A 20615-nucleotide genomic window follows, 5' to 3' on the forward strand; every position below is an offset into this window, starting at 1 on the left:
ATTTCCAGGCTTCAAGGAACCACTCAGGTCATTGGCAGACTGTAACCCTCTCGAACAATAATGGATTTGACTTCAATTCTAAAGAAGGCCTGCATCTCACTGTCTCATCTGTTGTAATGTGTGACTGATATTATTATATCTGACACTATAACTGTTTTCTATAAGCCAGTGAGCATCATTTTGAATATGGATTGCAGCCTCTGAGAGATTTAGGTGACAGCGCTTTGCTTTCACATTCATTTCCCAAGAGAGGAGCACAGACACATTGGATTTCTGCAGTCAGATGAATTTATTGTATTCTGTACAGTTAATCGGCCAGAAATGCTGCTTTGATTTGAACAGAGTGAAAGCAGTTGAAACTAAATGCAATAAACATCAGCGTCAACAAGTATATCCAAGAGAACAGTTGAAACTGAAAAGTGGCCATCACCTGTACCGACAAATGAATCTAAGAATATAAATAAATTAGGACCACATAATGAGGTAACTCCAGAAAACGACGCAGCACTGTACTACTGAATATTCTGCAAACTCTGATTCTATAAATACTAGGTAGGGTCAGGCAAGCATCCTCTGAACGGTGACCATCTGTAAGCCTCTGGGATCTCTCTATATGTACAAAAATAGACACAGAATGCAAGTAGGGGTAGAAATAAACTCTATTTGCCCAAAAAAACACACACTAGCAAACAAACAAAGGGCTTATTAAATAGAAATATACATTAGCAAAGACCAAAACAAGATGTTGGCATATATGCGTATAAAAATAAAATTAAAATCAAAGAAGTACAGTGGTAAGCTCTGCACATATTTGGGTTTCGTCTGTGATGAGTGTCCTTTCTGAACTCAAACTTAATCCATGAAGCCTCCATATCTCTTGTCGGGCATTGCTGTCTCCCCTCCGTCCTCCCAGCGTTTGTAGAGCCCATAACGCTTCTGATAATCCGGCCACTGCGGTGTGCCCACCCTGCGCATGAAGCCTCCGTAGCGTTTGTGGAGGTCCCTCCCAGCCTCATCGGGCCTGATTCCTGACCTCAGGATCTCCCTTAGGAGGTCCAGCTGCTCCTCCGATGCATCTTGGGCATCATCTTTCTTCATAAACCCACCGTATTTCTTACTAGGGCCGGGCGATATCTAAAAAAAATATATTTTCACAGTATTTTATTGCTTAAAATGAACAAACTCTGCAAATCTTGAGACAGAGTGGCAGTTGTACACTTGCAGTTTCAGCGCATGATGTGGCTTTGGACCCACACCGCTCCAGCTAGCATAACACAGCATAGCAAGCTAGCATCAGCTAGTGATGTTTAGAGCTTCATTGACCAGCCAGTCGGTATTTGAAGGATTTGTTTGGCGAAAAATAGAATTCAAATTTTAATACTCATCCCATATGCAGTCTGTCAGCCAAGACATGTTTGATATCTGTGCTTCCCTTGTTTACAGCAGGAGATGCTAGGCTAATGTTGCTAACACACACTCACACACTGGACTTGGACTGCCACCAAACCCATCTCCGTGAATACACGCCAAAATACTCATTTATTTGTTTCAAAAATCAATTGAAAATCTATGCGTTTCATTTAACAAAATAGTAAAACACTAAATTTAGGCTAAAACTGGAACCATTGTTGTACTTCGTCACTAGGCAGGTATCACATGGTTTTTAGCATGGCTAAGGCTTCATAACTCCAAGCCTAGAAGCTAGAAGTTACATCTCATACAGCAATAAAGCTACGAAACGAGGTATTACATTCCATTTTATTTATTAAACTAATTAATAAAACTAAAGAAAGGACAGAAGGAAAAATGAGTATTTTGGACTGTGAGTGGAAAATGTGCAATAATAAGTGGAGTTTTGGCTAATTTCCGCTTAGCTACTGGTGGACTGCTTGGAAAACGCTGAGCAAAATGCCAGTGGACCACCAGCTTTGTCTTCAGTGGTCCACTATCCTCTAGCTATCAGGGGTGCAGCAGTTGCATCCTGGTGCTTATATGGAAGTTGAAGTGTAACAGCGCCAGCATTTAAGGTAAAATGGAAAACTGGGACTGGCACTTTTAAAGTAAACACAATTCCTGTTGTATGAGGAGCCACAGATATGTCCGGCGAGTCACTGGTAGGCCCAGCATTTAGCTGCCATGTGATCATGAAAATCACAACGGACATTGTTTTGATCTTCCAAGTACACCAGCTTAGCTTCTCTGCCAAGTCTGTTTGCAGTAATTCACGTTCTTTTGATTCATGTGACGCCACACATTGTGTTGGTAAAAGGGGTTTCATTCACTCTCAATGGCTGGTCCATCATTTTTTTTTTATTATTGTAGACTAAAGTAAGTCATAACATTATCTGCACAAAATAAATGAAGATCTGGATGCGTTTTGAGCTGTTCTTCGGCTTGCGTTTACGGAGATGAGTTTGGTGACAGTCCAAGTCCACTGTTTGTTAGGAACATTAGCCTAGTATCTCCTGCTGTAAACTAAAGAAGCACATGTCAAATATCAAACATATCATGGCTGATCTGCTGCATCTGTTGTAAATAATAAATCGGGTCAATTTGTTTTTTCTCCAAAATATTTCTTTAAGATAGTTTGACACATTTGAATGATTTTAACTTCAATTTTTCAATCATGTTTTACAAGAAAATACTAAGCTTAAATGCTAGGGGATGCACACCTTAAACCACACTATGCAGATTATGTTGCCATCCATGTGCATTCATGAGATCTTAATGTTATAGGTTCATGCGAGTTTCCTCCCTTTCAAGTATGTGCACAAAAGCTTGAGTGCCAATACCTCCCCCTTGTGGAGAATATACAGTCTGCTAAACCCGAGTGAAAAATCTTTTCTCTCATTATAGAAAAGGCTCTCTGTAATTCAGATATAGATTGCTGTTGGACACCATGACGTACTATACTTTTTATACATAGTCTATATAGAAAATGCTTAGAATAGAGCTTTATTGCTACCTGGAAAACCTGCAGTTGAGATAGTGGGACATATTCTCTACTGTTGCATAATAGCTTATTAAATTCCTCTTACAATCCATTGTTTTAACATTTTTTGGTCAATCACAGTACAAAAAAACAAACAATACATATAAATATAAGTTTATTGTGTATTATATTAAATATAGTAAGTAGTAAGTAGTAATATATTGTAATATAAGTAATATAAGTAGTAAGTAAGTAATATATTGTTATATTGTAGCTTTGTTATAATGCCTTCTAAGTGACTTCTGTTCTGATTGGCTGCCCTGTATTCTGCCTTGTGCAAAAGGTTGTGTGACATCACAACCATGATGAATTCAAAATGGCCTTTTTTTGCTGTTTATTATTATTCATTTTTATATATGGAATGTGTGGACTGAGGTATTAATGTTGTTGAATTTACATCTACATCTACACTCACCCCGTCTGGCCTGTCGCTCTCGGCTGTGCCAGTGACCCCGCTGACCTCGGCGGCCTTTTTCATCATGAACCCTCCATAACGCTTCATGAAGCCTCCGTATTTCTTAGCCAGGAGGTGCTCTGCGTTTTCTCCTTCCAGCTTTAGACCATCAAGATTCACTCGCTCCTCTTCAGTCAGGACGTCCCGGCACAGCTCCAGCTTCCTGGAGTCCATGCTGCCTCCACACTCCAGCGTGCAGGTCTGAGGGAAATCAGGATGAGCGGCTGATCAGTGTCTCAGTTTTAAAAGACTTGGTCAGAGCAAAAAATGCTAAATATGAATAATGTTTCATTTTTCATTAGGAATGCATGGAAAACCGAAACGCACAACAGTTATTATATATTATATTATTGTGACGGTGCCAAACCAGATTTAGGGCTAGTATTGTGAACTGGGGCAGAAGGTAATTAGATCTTTTCTCCACCAGGTGGCATTCTGAGCCTATGTTTTTGCCCAACCTTCTGTTCCAAGCACTTTCAGATTTTTATGATAATTTGCCTTTTTCTCCACTACTAAGGCTTCCATAGCAGCACCCAAGAGAGGCTTCAGCTTCCAATTTGGTGGAAATGTTTCACAAATTCTTTGCTACTCAGAGAAGTAAACAAGTCTTGTTTGGTCAATTAGAGGTGCTATGATAATCCAGTATCCTAACACTTTCTTTCTGATCCTCTTCAAACCTGACAATGTTATATATGGGTTTGCTTCATTGAGTATTTCTGAATGACTTTGGTGACAGCTTTCCAAACAGAGCTTTTTTTTATTTTTATTTTAGTCATAATGGAGCCCAAAAGAGAAAAATAGTGTCTGCCGTTCCTATGCTATTAGATGTTGGATGTAATAAGATGCTTTTTTTGAGCTGCTACATGGGCTTGTACTTCTACACAAACTGACTATGGGTTTAGGCTACTCTACCTACCTCGGTAGGTAATATTATTTCTCATAAAATGGCTCATTAAAACTGCAAAATTGCGTGCTCATTATTAGAGATGGGAGAGGAGCTTAATGGGAGAGTGGGGGCAGTCGTGGGCTGGAGGTTAGGTAGGAGTTAGGAACTGGTCCTGTGACCGGAAGGTTGCTGGTTCGATCCCCAGCACCGACAGTCCATGACTGAGGTGTCCTAACCTGAGGTGACACCTAACCCCCAACTGCTCCCCAGGCGCTGTGGATAGGGCTGCTCACTGCCCCGGGCAAGTGTGCTCACTGCCCCCTAGTGTGTGTGTGTGTGTATTCACTAGTGTGTATGTGGTGTTTCACTTCACGGATGGGTTAAATGAGGAGGTGGAATTTCCCCGGTTGTGGGTTTAAAAAAAGTATCACTTAAATTTATACTGAAGTGAAATAAATGATTTGGGGCATGCAGCTGTGGGATCGAGGGAGGCATGGCCATGAGCAGAGGCTCTTGAGGCCTTCACGGTAGGAGAGACTTTTCTTGCAAATAAGTTGTTCTTAATAGCGCCCCCCAGCGTCCTGAAGAGAAATGGCACTTCCACAAACTCAACTGACGGAGAAGACCAAGCCTGGCTGAAGACCGTAGAAGTACAAGCAGCACAGTGAAGAGCAGCGAAAGCAGCGGCGGTGAGGACACCTGGATGGCGAGATCCTGCCAGTGGAGCAGCATGGTGGCCTGGCGGTGTTGACCATGGCCCTCCAGCAGTGCCTCGGACAGGCACCAGCAGTGCTTCATGAAAAGTGAATATGCAAGCTGATGGCGGAGCTGAGCGTGAAGTTCTGGAAGGCAAACCCAGTGGTCCATGGGGCAGTGCAGGAGGAGGTAATGCTGGAGCACCTCGTGAGCGCACTGTGCGGCCAGAGCAGCAGACATGGCACAAGCGTGCTCCATGGACTCGAACTCTGTGAGGTCACTTGGATGGCTGACCTTTGAGGGAGGCTATGTGGCATCCCACCACTGGCTTGTGCTACTGTAGGAGCACAGGAGTCATGGCCATGCAAAGTGATCACACACGGAGGCTCTCAGAAGGCACTGTGCTCGTGGTAGGAGGCACATTTTTGTAAACAAGTTGTTGTTGTTAGGGTAATGAGGTGCTGGTGTGTTGCCTATGCTTTACTGTGTTGGGCTGTGGTCGTAGTGTCAGTGTCTGCCATAAAATAAAAATGTATGGTTAGTGATCTGCCTGCTCCTTGGCCGTGTTAGTTAGCACTGAGTGGCTCCTTTGCTCCCTTGCTGCCTGTTCAGTAAAAGAGCATTCGCATTTAAAGTGCAGTTCTTCCTGCATCTTATTCTATGCTGACAGTCTAGTACTGTTACTGCAATAAAGTGACAAACAAGAAAGAAGGAAAACAAAAAGTTGGGCGACATCACAACCATGATGAACCATGATCTGCGGTACTGAGTCCCCTATACAATTGCGGCGGTATATTTAACATCTTTCAGCATACAGAACTGAAGTTTATCAGACTCTGAGTTAGACTGTTCCTCTCTTTTTGGATCTTTTTGGTCTAAATAAAATGCTGAAGGTCCAGAGTGAGAGAAAGAGACAGGAAAAAGGAATTAGGGTTTACAAGCATTAATTCAATATTAGTTCTTGTTCTATTCTTGCATACAAAAGAATGTTATTGTGGTGTTTAGGCTGCAGAGCCCCCAAATGCTTGGAAGCAGGCTTTTGTTCGACGTAAGCGTTATCGTATGAAAAGTATATATCCATCAAATTTACACTCAGCCCCATGATACTGTGATAATGAACTAGTTACCGCCCCCCTCTGATTAGGATCTACAGGCCGTATCACTTACAGGAACAGTTTGTATAATCAGACAAACCTGAACGCTGAGATCGTGAGGCCCCCGGTGAGAGAACTGCCTAATCCAAAAAACCCATTACCACACGCCACTGTGAACACGACTGTGAACAATTCTGACTGCAGTGTGTTTAATTAGATCAGGTTTCAGCTGTGTGGTGTAAAAGCCCCAAAGCATCACATTTAAAGAGGAGATTTTACAAAATTTATGCCTGATCAAAAGTGCCAATTGTGCCATGCTTAAGATGTAAACAGTCGGAGTGGTGTAGCCTTTTAAACTCCACCAAAACGCACCGTCATATTCTTCATGTCGTTCATATTCCATAAGCTCCGTTCAGAAGCTGGGCGTCGGGTGAGGCTGTAGCTCTTCTCTCCAGTCTAATAGACGGTAATGTCATTTTAAACCCTTATAATAAAAGAAGCTGAACTCAGTTTGTTTTTCTACTGAAAGTCGACCTGTTTTCCCCCAAATCTGGGCTCTAAACTATAAACAGACGGCGTCTCTTCAGTGATCTGCTCTGTAAAAATTATTTTTTATAAAATAACACAAGATTTTTGGCTTTCAGCAGCAAATTGTGAGCATGCAGCGATATGAGTAGATCATAAAACACATGTTCTGCTCATTTGAGGGGCTTTTACAAAATAAATAAATAAAATTCAAATTTGCTTTTATTTCATGCAGTTACTGAATAGTTTGCCTCTCAATTTGGTCATGTTAATTCAGATGGACAAACCAAACTATACTCTGGAGAATAAGAGGTTAATGTGAAATGCTTGGCTCTAGAGAAACTTGCAGAGTCAGAATTGTTGACAGTGGTGGTGATAGGAACCAGACGTAACACCTCTGCCTTCTACGCTGTAGACTGGGGTTCCATCCCCACCAGGGCAAACACCCTACACTATACCAATAAGAGTCCTTGGGCAAGCCTCCTATCACCACCTTGGCCTGCCTGTGTAAAATGATCAAATTGTAAGTCGCTCTGGATAAGAGTGTCAACCAAATGCCATAAATGTAAATGTAAATTTTGGGATAATACATGTTTTTAAAAGTCTATTCATGGTGGAGGGGAGTGTTGTAAAGCAAAATAATCCCCAAAGAAAACTTATTCTTTCTGACTTTGCACTGTGTGGGTTCACTGGTTTTGGTTTTGTGTATGTAGTAAATAAAATGGCTATATTTGTGTTGTAGTCATGGCGACCCCTGTTTCCTATCAGCACCACTGTCAAGGAATCTGAGTGTTTTTCTCCACAGTGAACTGTTTCACATCAAACCGCCCTGAATGACTTTGATTACATCTCAATAAATGAATTATACAGATGTTTTGATACATTGGTGGAACTCTCCTTCAAGCAAATACATTTCTAATTTTATGAACTTTCACTTTTTCAAAAGACGTTCCATTGTTTTTCACTTAAACTCAATTTAAAGTGCACGAAATACTGTTTATGAAACGTGAATTAAAATAAAAGATTATTTCATATAGGAATAACTTTTCATTACCTTATCAAACATACAGTAATACATTTAAAACCATTTTCTAGTCTTTTTCTATGCCTCCACTATATCATGCCTACACATGTCACTTTATACATTACCAGTATTAAGATGTACACCTTCTAACTTGTACTCATACTGCTGTGGTCCATGCTGCTGTTATCTGTCCTCCCCTTTATGCACCTTCTATTTATTGTTTATTGTTTGTCACTTTGGGAGTTAACTGGACCGTGAGTACAATGTTTCGTTCCACCTCATGTACCACATGTGATGTGAATGACAATAAAGCCCTATCTTATCTTATCTTATCTTATCTTATCTTATCTTATCTTATCTTATCTTATCTTATCTTTTTTCTGGTCTTAATCAAGGCATAATAAGTTTTCTTTCCAGCACTGACCAACATAATAATAATTAATAAAGTCAGTAGTCTACACTTTTAAAAAGGTTTTTCAAGGGTTTAGTAAAGAAAATAGAACCATGAACACTCAAAGAACCATTTTGATACCTAAAAATGGTGCTTGCATCGTGAACTGGCTCTTCAGCTTGTCGTAAAATGTGGTGTATATGGTTCTATATAGAACCTTTTTAAAAAGGGTTCTATACAGCATCAAAATGGGTTCTGCTATTGTTATGATATGAGCTTGTAACACTAGCTGAACCCTTTTTGCTGCGATATAGAACCAAATACAACACATTCTCCGTCAACCTGAAGATCCAGTTCACCTTGCAAAGAAATGATGTAGTGGGTTCTTTGAGTGTTTATGGCTCTGCATAGAACCATTGTCTCTTCTAAAGAACCCTTAAAGGACCATCTCTTTTAAGTGTGTAGTGTACATAGTAGTTGGTATGGTGTAGTTGGTTTAGTTGGTGTAGTGGGAAACACCTCTGCCTTCTATACTGTAGACTGGGGTTCAATCCCCTGCCTGGTCAAACACCCTACACTATACCAATAAGAGTCCTTGGGCAAGACTCCTAACACCACCTTCACCTACCTGTGTAAAATGATCAAACTGTAAGTCACTCTGGATAAGAGCGTCAGCCAAATGCCATAAATGTAAATAAATTTGACTGAAACTTCAACACAAATCCTGTAAAAAATCCTGTAATTTTGCACAATGTACACAAAAACGAATCACCAGGTCATTTATTTATTTATTACATTGAAAAGCCTTTACTGTATCATGGCACATTCACTTTGTGGACTCTTTTGAACTCTTATCCACAGAGCAGCTTCATTAGACATGACAGACACTGCCGACAAGTTTGGAATCAATGTTTTCAATAATATAAAACCGGCCTGGTTGCAGATAGGTCTATAAAATAATTCTAATATCCTCGTCCCGAGTAACTTCACAGCTTTTAAATCACTATCACCTGTAATCACTAAGAGCCTGTCAATGTGTAGGACGCTTCCAGCTGTAGAAGATTCTACAGTGAAATAAAAAAGCTGTAGAACATGAATTAAGGTATAATAAATGAACATCCAGAATTAATTATATTTTAAGGCATGTAAATAGATCATTACAGTACATTGTCTCCTTTTGTTCATGTTTTGTTCTTGAAATTTGCAAAATAATATAAAGCTGCAATGTAAAAATACTTTTTGGTGAAGAGTTTGTGATATAAAATTATTACTGTATATAAAATAAAGTTGAGCAGTATAACAACATGACTTTCGAACTGTAGTGTAGCTTCATAGGTGGTGCTCCCTATGGATCATAGCACTGTTTTTTTTTTTAAAGAAATAGGTTTTATTGTATCACGGCTATGCATGTATTTGTGAAGTCTCCTTAAAGCTTTGTTAGATTCTGAAAAGGTGAAGCATTTATGGCGTTTGGCAGACATTTATGGCTTTTATCCAGAGCAACTTACAATTTTGATCATCTTACACAAGTTGGCGAAGGTGGTGTTAGGAGTCTTGCCCAAGGACTCCTATTGGTATAGTGTAGGGTGGTTACCCAGGCAGGGGATTGAACCCCAGTCTACAGCATAGAAGGCAGAGGTGTTACCCACAACACTATATCACCCAAATATAATCAATATTAATAATAATATTAATTATATATTAATTAAAGGTGAACGACATAGGAAAAATATTATTACGATACTTAAAGACGTTTCCACGACACACAATATGCATCATGATATTCCGTTTTTCTTAGATGTAATAAAATAAAATGGACATAGAAAATAGAACCTGTGGTGCCACATGTAAAAATACCATAATAATAATGCTAATAATAATGCTAATAATAATAATAATAATAATAATAATAATAAACCAACTACAATGATATTGATTTAAACTGTACTGCACTAAATCCAATTAAAAAAGTCGAATTATGCTCTCTTTGTTTGTTAGTCTGTGTTCATTAAGTACTGACAACATCTTATGTACACAGACCCATATTTTGGCATAATTGATCATAATAGTGATAATATTGTCATTCTGCCCACCCCTACATTGAATATGCTTGATTCAAATATGCACAATATGTCATAATTATTGCCAAACTTAAAGACAAATGTCGTGTAGATGTGATATATTCATGCAAAAATGAAGTGCGCACTTGAAGTAAATGCATCACTTTGTGTCTTTATCAACAGAGTGGAGATGATCTTACCCCAGAGCTGCCCTCCACTCGCTGCTCCAGCAGGCTGTAGATGCAGAGCGCGCACTGCCTAGAGCATTCGGCTCGCACTGAAACAGCCAGGCAGCTCAGAGCCAACAGCCAACACACACTCACGCTCAGCGCCATGGAGCTGCAGGAGAGACGCACCAGAAATGATCATAAAACAGGTCATTATTTCTATGAACGCAATCACAAGTTAATTGTATGGATAGATCAACCAAGATCAGCAACTGGATTATAGAGAATGAGTCTCATATCGAAACAGGGCTGGAGCTTCGGGGGAGAAACTCATAAAACAGGTGGGTGGAGGCAGAAAACATTGTGTTTAAGAAATTAAAATTTCATGAGGTAATTATATTCTCTTCATAACAGATATTCAATATCCAAGCGGAGCCCAAATCTACTTCTTAATTCAGTTTAGATGTGAATATTAAAGGAGTATTCCAGCTGTCTTCCATCTAAATCTCCATCTGCAGCATCTGTGCCATACAGTCCATTTCCATGGACAATAACTTTGTGTTTCTCTGCACTTGGATAACAAATGAAAACCAAGCTGCCAAGTCAAGCTGCCTCAGCACTTTGACAGATATTCGGCAGGCTTTAGGGTGAAAAATGCCAGAGTGTTCCTTTAATACCAATTTCTGTACATGTGCAAATGTGTCCATGGAGACAAAAAAAGACAACAGCACGGAGGAAGACTTACACAATTGTTGTGACAAACCTTGCAGCTCCAAAACGGTAACTTTACAGGAGGAGGAAAAAGGTTTTTCATTTTGAATGGAAGTGAATGGAACCAGATTTTTTTCCAAGCCGTTTTGCTGCATTTCTATAGGTCTGTTCATTGTGAAATTTTCATAGAACATAAAGGACACCTGGCGCTTTCAAACGGTGTAAAAAAATAAAAAACGACAAAATACGGAGATAAAAGGTTTTGTTCCTACAGCAATGATATTAGGAAGGAATACAATGCAATATGTAATAGTAATAGAGAGGCTTATAAAATAGAAGCTGTAGAAATAATATACACTCTATACTTACACACTTGATTACCTTTTAAACATAAACATAAAGCCTAAATTTAAGACATATATATATATCTTATATATATAGAGATATAGACATATATATATATATATATATATATATATATATATATATATATATATATATATGTGTGTGTGTGTGTGTGTGTGTGTGTGTGTGTGTGTGTGTATGTATATATAAAATGTAGCTTAAAATAATTCTCCACACTTTATATATCTATATGATACATATTAAGACCTAAATTAGCTCTTTCTCCTCTTTCCCTCCACAAACGTACCTGTTCACAGTACTTTCCGTCCCAGCTGGAAGTAGTTTTGATGATGTTGACCGGTACTCTCCTCACAGAAGCCTTTCTTTTTGTAGCTGGAGCTGACCAAAGCCACCACAGATAGCACAAGCACGCCTCCTCTCCCTGCTGAGGACAGAAGATCACAGAGCGTGAGCTGCTCTTTCAGCGTCTGCTCACCCAGAGCTTCACTCTGCCACTGTCCCGTGTGGACATGACTGACAGCAGTGGGGGCTTTAAGCAGAACCCCCCCCGTGATGTCACAGCGCACGTCCACACCCCCTCAATGGAAATATTCAGCTGTGATATGACATCTGACGTCACTCCTTGATGGATTGGTCATATCTGTGTTGCGTTTTACGGCTGTCCAGGGTGGCGATGAACTCACACTAACTGTGTTTCCAGGCTAATCTGGCTTTTAATGAGTCAAATAATATCACTGAACAAAGAACCTGCAGACACGCCTCCAGAGCTCAGTCTTAGCAGCTGGTTAGATTTTCTGAAGTAATTCAGGTCAGGTACAGACTCTGGGGTGGTCAGTCCATTGTTCAGCTTCTTTGTTTGATGTGTCTGTCTTCTTTTCTCAGTGAGGTTCTTCTTGATCAGCTACACATCCTTTCAGACCCACTGCACTGAGTTGTCTTCTCACAGTGGAAGGATGGACAGAAACACCTGTGGATGTTTTCAGATCTGAAGCAGCTTGATGTTCTCCTCTCTCTCAGAGATGAAAGCTTTCAGTGCTGTTTATCTGATGGGGGCACTTATGGAGTCTACCAGGTCTTCCAGGTGGTTATTAAGAGCCCCATGTTCTCTGTAGCTTTTAATCGTTTTTTGAACTCCTGTTCTGTTAGTTCAGCGAACTCTGAGAAGTTGGGCTGGAGATACTTGAATTCTGCTACATAACACTGACGTAATCATGCCATAACTGTGTCAAGCCATGTCATACGGCATCATCATGACAGAGTTTGTTCAGCAATCATGTTAACATTATCATTGATTGTCATGACAGATGCTACAATGCTTGATGTTAGGACATCTTATTTTTGCAGGCTATTTTTTGCTGTGTTCTCTTCTTCATTACAGTGATGGTAACATGACACTGTTATATTACTCAACAAAACCTGTCATGAGAATGTATGAGAGCCTATGACATCAGCCATGACATGTTTATGGCTTGATTTTTTTTTTTTTTTAAACGATTTTCTCCCCAATTTAGCCGTTTCCAATTCCACCCACTAGTCAGGACTCCCCCAATCACACGATTCTACCAATGCTAGGAGGGTGAAGGCAGCACCGGCTTCCTCCGAGACCTGTGAAACCAGCCACCGCTTCTTTTCGAGCTGCCGCTGACGTAACGTCATTGGACAGTCGGACGTGCTCGGAGGAAAACGCCAACCGCCAGATCTGTTACGTCAGCTAACAGACGCCTGTGTTGACTAGTATCGTGTTGAGTGATGGGGGGAGAAGGGGGGCCATCCTACCCACCCAGAGAGAGCGAGGCCAGTTGTGCTCTCTTGGACTCCCGGCTACGGACGACTGTAGCATCACCAGGGATTGAACTCACGATTTATTGATGACCGGGCCAACGCTTAGATGGTTGCGCCACTCGGGAGCCCCCATTTATGGCTTGATTATGTCATTGTAGCAGTGTTCAAGTAAGGTATCGAAAGAAATGTCCCAATGTAAGTATCAGTATTGGAAGAGAAATCACAGTATCGTTCAAAACTAACGTGGCTCTGTTCAACACTAGGCCTACATTGTGTTCAGTCCCCCGCTGCATATTTACACCTAATTTACTGTGTGTGTATTTTGGAAATTTTCAGGTAACTATGTAACTTGCATAACGCTTCGTGACACACAGGCTGTTCACTCTCATCTTCATTAAGTGTACAAACACACACACACACACACACACACACACACACACACACACACACACACACACACACACACACACACACACATCCTCCACGCAAATGTCGAGGGCTACTCAGATCCTTTCAGTGATCTAGTGCAGCCCCGTATTACACATCATCAGCTCTATTCTTTGTTAACCAGCCACACAAAATCCATTTCTCCACCACAGTGGCCCTACACTCGGCTCATCCCGAGCAGATTCTCACCCCTTTCCCTAATCGTATCATGATTTACAACGACGGGTTGTGTGTGTATATATGAACAATGCGATATGATGATAATGAAGTTTCCACCTGTGTGAAAGCTCACACTGGTTACGCAACTTTCTCATGCTGATGAGCCAAATTACTCCAATTATCTTTTTTCCACTGCGGCGGGAAGTTCAGTGGTAATATCTATTGCTCCCCAGATAGGTAGCGCCCGCTCTGAGGCAAGACGTCCCAGTAGGACAAACGCTTAGAATGCTAACGTACTACTGTGCCTCAATATGGCAGATGATCACATTCACACAGCAAGATGCTCCAAGAAAATGTTAGGGCATTGCTCAGTCCAGATGTTCTTCAAAACGTCTGCGTAACAAATGCTTAAGATGGAAAGGCATTGAGAGTGGTTTGGTGTGAAATGCGACTGAAAGAGAGAAAACCAAGTCGGAATTGTTCACAGTGGTTGTGATAGGAACCAGATGACTGAAGATTTGAATGCCTCTAAATGTATCAATGGTTATGAATGCGCTGTTGGATGTTGGAGAGGTTGGAGAAGGTTTGGCCTTAAAAAGTAGTTTTTTGTAGTACAACCCTATTTCCAGAAAATTTGGGGCAAAAATGTAAATAAAAATAGAATACAATGATATGCAAATCATGTAAACTTTATACTGAATTGAAAGTAGAAAAAAACACAACATATCAAATACTGAAGCTGAGAAATTTTATTGTTTTTTGAAAAATATATGCTCATTTTGAATTTGGTGCCAGCAACATGTTCCAAAAAAGTTGGCACAGTGGCATGTTTACCACTGTGAGGCATCACTTCCTCTTTTAACAGCACGGTGTAAGTGTTTGGGAACTGAGGAGACACTGCTGTGGTTTTGAAATGTTTTCCCATTCTTGCTTGAACTAGGAGTTCAGCTGCTAAAGCTAGTTTAGGTCTCCTTTATTGTATTTTTCATTTCATAATGTGCCAAATTTAATCAAATCAGTTTAGCACCCAGACTCTTTTACTTGGGTCCATGCTCTCCAAGAAGAATTTCAAATGTTGGACCACAGGACACTTTTCCACTTTCCCTCAGTCCATTTTAAATGAGCTCAGGCCCAGAGAAGGTGGCAGTGTTTCTGGATCCTGTTTATATATCATTTCTTCTTTGTGTTTTAAAGGTTTAACTTGCATTTGTGGATGCAGTAATGATCTGTTTTCACAGACGGTGGTTTTCAGAAGTGTTTCTGAAGCCATGCAGTGATTTACACTATAGAATCATGTCTGTTTTTAATGCAGTGCTGCCTGAGGGCCCAAAGTTCACAGCCAGCCAATACTGAACCCCTCTTCATCTTTAATTCTGAAAGACTCCGCCTCTCTGTGATGCTCTTTTATTTCCAGTCGTGTTACTGACCTGCTGCCAATCAACCACCAGGTGTTTTTTTAGCATTACACAACTTTACCAGCCTTTTGTTGCCCCCCCAACCCCTGTCCCAATCCGTATTTGATATGTTGTCTTTGTACTATTTTAAAAGAAATATAGGTTTTAAATGATTTGTGCATTATTGCATTTTGTTTTTATTTACATTTTGCACAGTGTCCCAACGTTTTGAGAAATGGGGTTGTGTTTTTCATGGTGGAGGGGTACATACAGGGCATTGTAAGGCAAAGTGGTCCCTTGAGAAAGCTTGTTTAATCAGATTCATTACTATTTTACTATTATCAACAATACATATATAAACTCAGAAGACACTGGTGGTTTTGGGTGGTAAATAAAATGCTTGTGTTGTAGACATTGTGATCTCTGGTTCCTGGTTAAACCATTTCACCAAACCACTCTAAATGACTTTATTTACATGTCAATGACTTTTGGAGGAATTTTGAACATTTGAAGGAATTCATCTTCAACTCTTAGAAAGCAGCGATAACACCAGCTTGGTGTATTTAGATATCAGTCAGTGGTGGGAGGTTATTCTGAGTACAGTCTCATTTCGCGGTAAAGAAAGTCCCTCCTCTACATTTTTATCACGCGTTTGTCATTTTTTGATATCAAAACCAACAAAAAACGTGCAGACTTGAACTCATCAATTCAGAAAGTAAATCAGTTGTTCAAGTCATTGCGTAACTCACAATGTAATTCAATATGTAAGCAAATGCATTTGAGTGTTATAGCAAACAAAGTAATAACATTTCCAAGGGTTAAAAATGCCTCCTCCTCACTGACCTCTTCCACTCTTCCTTCAAATCTTCATCATCATATCAGTGCCATCATTACCAGAGCCATTATCTTCATGCGGCCAGTAGAGTTCCTTAACCTCTTAAAATCCCAGGCTTATTACATACTAAGGCTTATTATTCCGTAATTACAGGGACTTCAATGTAAACCGGCTGAGCTCTTCTGAGAAGTGTGCAATAAAAGTTTGTTCCGGCTGGTGGGCCCTGGCCGTTTAAGGGTTAACACATTGGGGTCATACTACTATTAACGATTAGACTCTGTTTATCTTAAAGAGGATCACCATGTTTTAACCCTCAAGAGTGAAACCTGGATGGACAAATCTCTGACTACTACTGTGCTATACACTACACTTTAGTCCGTGTTTATAGATAACACATCATGCAGTGTCAGAAACCACACAAGCCAGCCTATTACCTCTTTCTGCAGTGCCCCCTAGTGGCCATTTTACCACTGGAATGGAAATCAACTCAGATGTTTTTTTGTTTTAATTATCATAATCAAACAAAATGTTTTTATTCGTAACTCTGTTATCAGATGACACTGTCGTCTCTCTGTGTGTGAAATACTGTGACGCTGTTGAGCTGTTAGTGAGCAATGAGTGATAAAAGGGCAGGGATGAGAACCCCCTGTTGTGACAACAAACCACACCTGTCCGCAAAGACGGCCACGCTGAGATGAAGATGGAAAACCACAGCTTTCTTCATATCAAACAATCCTGCAGAACCGACACAATAAACAGCTTTTAAACACAATAAAATACTTTTAGAAATGCTGACTTGGTTGTTTATCTACAAAGACGAATCCAGATCCAGTTCTGTAAGTCATACACACTTTAGTTATTTAATGCAAACTTTTTACAGTAAAAAAAACTGTATTAATCATATTATTGTGAAGTTTAAGATATGGGGGATAGTTGTGAGCTGGAGGTCAGGGAACCAGCCTTGTGACCAGAAGGTCACCGGTTTGAGCAAGGCATCTAACCAGAGCCGGGTTATGTGGAGCCTGGCCACTTCCTATTTCTCCCGTTATATCAAAATCAGGCCTGCTGTACAGCAGAGGGCGCCCCCGAGTGAGTCCTCAATGAATGGGAGTGAACGGAGCTCAACGGCTAAAAAAGGAAAAGTTAAAATAGTTTCTAACCACTCGCCCAGAACCTTTCTTTAATTTCAGAAAGCAGAAGGATGTGTTTTACTAAAAAAAACAAAGAAAACTGGGCTATATTTCCTTTTTTCTACAGCAAATGGGTTCTGGGCAGCAGGAGGCGGGCTTTACTGCTAGAGCCTGATGATTGATGGGCGAGCGGAACAGCTCATTGGTTGTTCGCGCTCAGTGACGTCATGGACCTACATGAGGTTTTAACTATAACTTGAGTTTAAAAGCTCTTAAAAATATAACAGCAGTGTTAAAATGTTTTAAGCTGCTCTGTTGTCAAGAAATGACCGCATTCTTTTACATTAAAAATCTTTAAGCATTTATAAACTATGATTTTGCTCAAATGCTCCATATCAACCCATTCATTTTGGACTCACTCGGGAGCGCCCCCTAGAGAAAACTGGAAGACATTACAGAGTGGTAATTCTCCTCTCTGACCCAATCCCCAACTGCTCCCTGGGTGCCATGGATAGGGCTGCTCACCGCTCTGGTCAGGAGTGCTCACTGGCCCCTAGTGTGTGTGCGCTCAGTAGTGTTTATGTAGTGTTTCACTGCACAGATGGGTTAAATACGGAGGTGAATTTCCCGGTGGTGGGATTAATAAAGGGTAATTTAACTTATATTTCTTTTAATAACAAAGGAAATTACTGTGAGGTTGAGCTTGAGCTGAGGAGCACAGCATTATGGGAAATGAATTTGAGAGTTACAAAAGCAGAAAGCATTTTACTAAAAAAAAACATTAAAACGTGTTTTTATTGTGGCAATTCAGGTTTTGGTGTTTTAAAGACTTTTAAAGTTTCCTAATATTTCCTAATATTATGTTTTAATATAGCTGAAATGTCTGTTAAATGTATATTATAACTGTGCATATCTGCCATGCATGCTTACACAGTGCAAATGTGAACGGTGAATAAATAGGTTGCTTGATATTATTTTTTTTTAAATGAACATATTCATAAGTCTTCTTTTTTTCATATGTAAATTTGAAATAAATGACTGGCTACTGAGTCGCATTACTTTTACGATTGTTATGTAAAAATACAGAATATTCCTGTATTCTAGTTTGAGATTATTGATGTAAGAATACAGGATAATACAGCGACATCACAACAGTCTTGTGCTCGATGATTGCAGAGTCACAGCATACTCTTATTATTTTATTATTATTTACTGTTACTATGGTTCAGAGTGAAAGGGAAGGTTTACAAGACAGCAGTGCGGCCTGCTATGATGTCTGGTTTGGAGACTGTGGCTCTGTCTAAAAGACAGGAGGCTGAGCTGGAGGTGGCGGAGATGAAGATGCTGAGATTTTCGTTGGGAGTGACGAGGCTGGACAAGATTAGAAATGAGCAGATCAGAGGGACGGTGAAGGTGGAGCAGTTTGGAGATAAAGCCAGAGAGACCAGGTTGAGATGGTTTGGACATGTGTTGAGGAGGAACAATGGATATATTGGTCAAGGAATGTTGGAGATGGAGCTGCTGGGTAGAAGGAGAAGAGGTAGACCTCAGAGAAGGTTTATGGATGTAGTGAAGGTGGACATGGAGATGGTTGGTGTGAAAGTAGAGGAGGCAGTGGATAGGGTAAGATGGAGGCAGATGATCCGCTGTGGCGACCCCTAAAGGGAGCAGCCAAAAGAAGAAGAAGAAGAGCAAAAATGCAGAGTTCATCCTCCAAAACAGGCAGAAACTGCAATTCACAGCTATGTTAACAGCTTAACATGGCTTAAGCCAAGTGTGTGACAATTTGGGCATGCAGTTTAGCACAGTGCTAATTGGTGGGATATAAGTATCCATTACTTGTTAGGTACATTAGCCTCATAACTCCACTGAAAAACTAAAGAAGCAAACCTCAGACACACCAAGCATATCTTCGCTGATTGACTACATCTGGAATAAGGGGGTCAGCTATGTTAATATGATTTTTTTTTTAATCAAACTATCGCTTTAAAGTACAAGCCTCACATCTAGCATTATCAGTAATTACAGCCTTGACTTTGCCTCAGGCGTCCAGTTACTGTCCGGAATAACACTTCGGAGCTCAAGCTGTTTCCAAACAACCAAATTACAGTAGGTGAACACTTGTGATATCATTAAATCAAAGCTTGTGATATGACAGGAAATTGTCTATCTGTATATTGCATCCAAAGACAGCGTGAATTAAAAATGATGCTTTATTGTGGAAAAGGAAGTAAGACATTGACGCACATTGCAGACCTGCCTGGAATATGAGACTCTAAAGTTAGAGCGATATACGTAGTTTAACTGAAGTATTCCTGCTCATTCAATTGAAAGCAGTTAATTAGGTGACTGAATGCATGAATAAAATTCAGTTTTACACATAATAGAGATAATTAGTGTAGAAGTGAGAATGAAAGATAAATGGGTAAATTAAATATTCATACGGATGTAAGTTTCATTAACCTTTTTGCTGAACGATTCCTCATTTTCAAAGTGAAAGATACTGGGGTTGTTTGAGTCATCGGGTTTGGCGTGGCAAAAAGAGCAAAACGATGTCAAAAAGGAGCTCATTTTGGGTCCTCAAAGCAGAGATAATAGCACTTTTGTCCACTTTTATCAGTAAATAACCACTGTTATCACTTTAATTGTAAATTGTAAATTACACTAGTTTAAGTGTATTAAGTGTTATGAAGTAGATATCACTAGTTAAAGTGAATTAGGTGTTACTAGGTAGTTATCACCAGTTAAAGTGAATTAGATGTTACTAGGTAGTTATCACCAGTTAAAGTGAATTAGGTGTTACTAGGTATTTGCCACTAAGTGTACTTGTAAATGACACTAGTTAAATTGAATTAGGTGTTACTAGGTAGTTATCACCAGTTAAAGTGAAGTAGGTATTACTAGGTAGTTATCACCAGTTAAAGTGAATTAGGTGTTACTAGGTAGTTATCACTAGTTAAAGTGAATTAGGTGTTACTAGGTAGTTATCACCAGTTAAAGTGAATTAGGTGTTACTAGGTAGTTATCACTAGTTAAAGTGAATTAGGTGTTACTAGGTAGTTATCACCAGTTAAAGTGAATTAGGTGTTACTAGGTAGTTATCACTAGTTAAAGTGAATTATGTGTTACTAGGTAGTTATCACCAGTTAAAGTGAATTAGGTGTTACTAGGTAGTTATCACCAGTTAAAGTGAATTAGGTGTTACTAGGTAGTTATCACCAGTTAAAGTGAATTAGGTGTTACTAGGTATTTGCCACTAAGTGTACTTGTAAATGACACTAGTTAAAGTGAATTAGGTGTTACTAGGTAGTTATCACCAGTTAAAGTGAATTAGGTGTTACTAGGTAGTTATCACCAGTTAAAGTGAATTAGATGTTACTAGGTAGTTATCACCAGTTAAAGTGAATTAGGTGTTACTAGGTAGTTATCACTAGTTAAAGTGAATTAGGTGTTACTAGGTAGTTATCACCAGTTAAAGTGAATTAGGTGTTACTAGGTAGTT

At 39.8% G+C, this 20615-nt stretch overlaps 1 protein-coding gene across 1 annotated transcript; it reads right to left on the reverse strand.

The window, feature by feature from the left end:
* Positions 1-272: 272 nt before the first annotated feature.
* penka (proenkephalin a) lies at positions 273-11887 on the reverse strand. The gene is made up of 4 exons (XM_017712239.2): positions 11653-11887; positions 10323-10461; positions 3408-3647; positions 273-1134 (listed from the first exon to the last, which is right to left on the reverse strand). The coding sequence occupies exons 2-4, from the start codon at positions 10455-10457 to the stop codon at positions 853-855; spliced, it is 657 nt and encodes a 218-aa protein (XP_017567728.1). The 5' UTR covers positions 10458-10461; positions 11653-11887; the 3' UTR covers positions 273-852.
* Positions 11888-20615: the final 8728 nt, after the last annotated feature.

The sequence above is a fragment of the Pygocentrus nattereri genome, chromosome 19, assembly GCF_015220715.1.
Source record: "Pygocentrus nattereri isolate fPygNat1 chromosome 19, fPygNat1.pri, whole genome shotgun sequence".
Taxonomy (NCBI): Eukaryota; Metazoa; Chordata; class Actinopteri; order Characiformes; family Serrasalmidae; genus Pygocentrus; species Pygocentrus nattereri.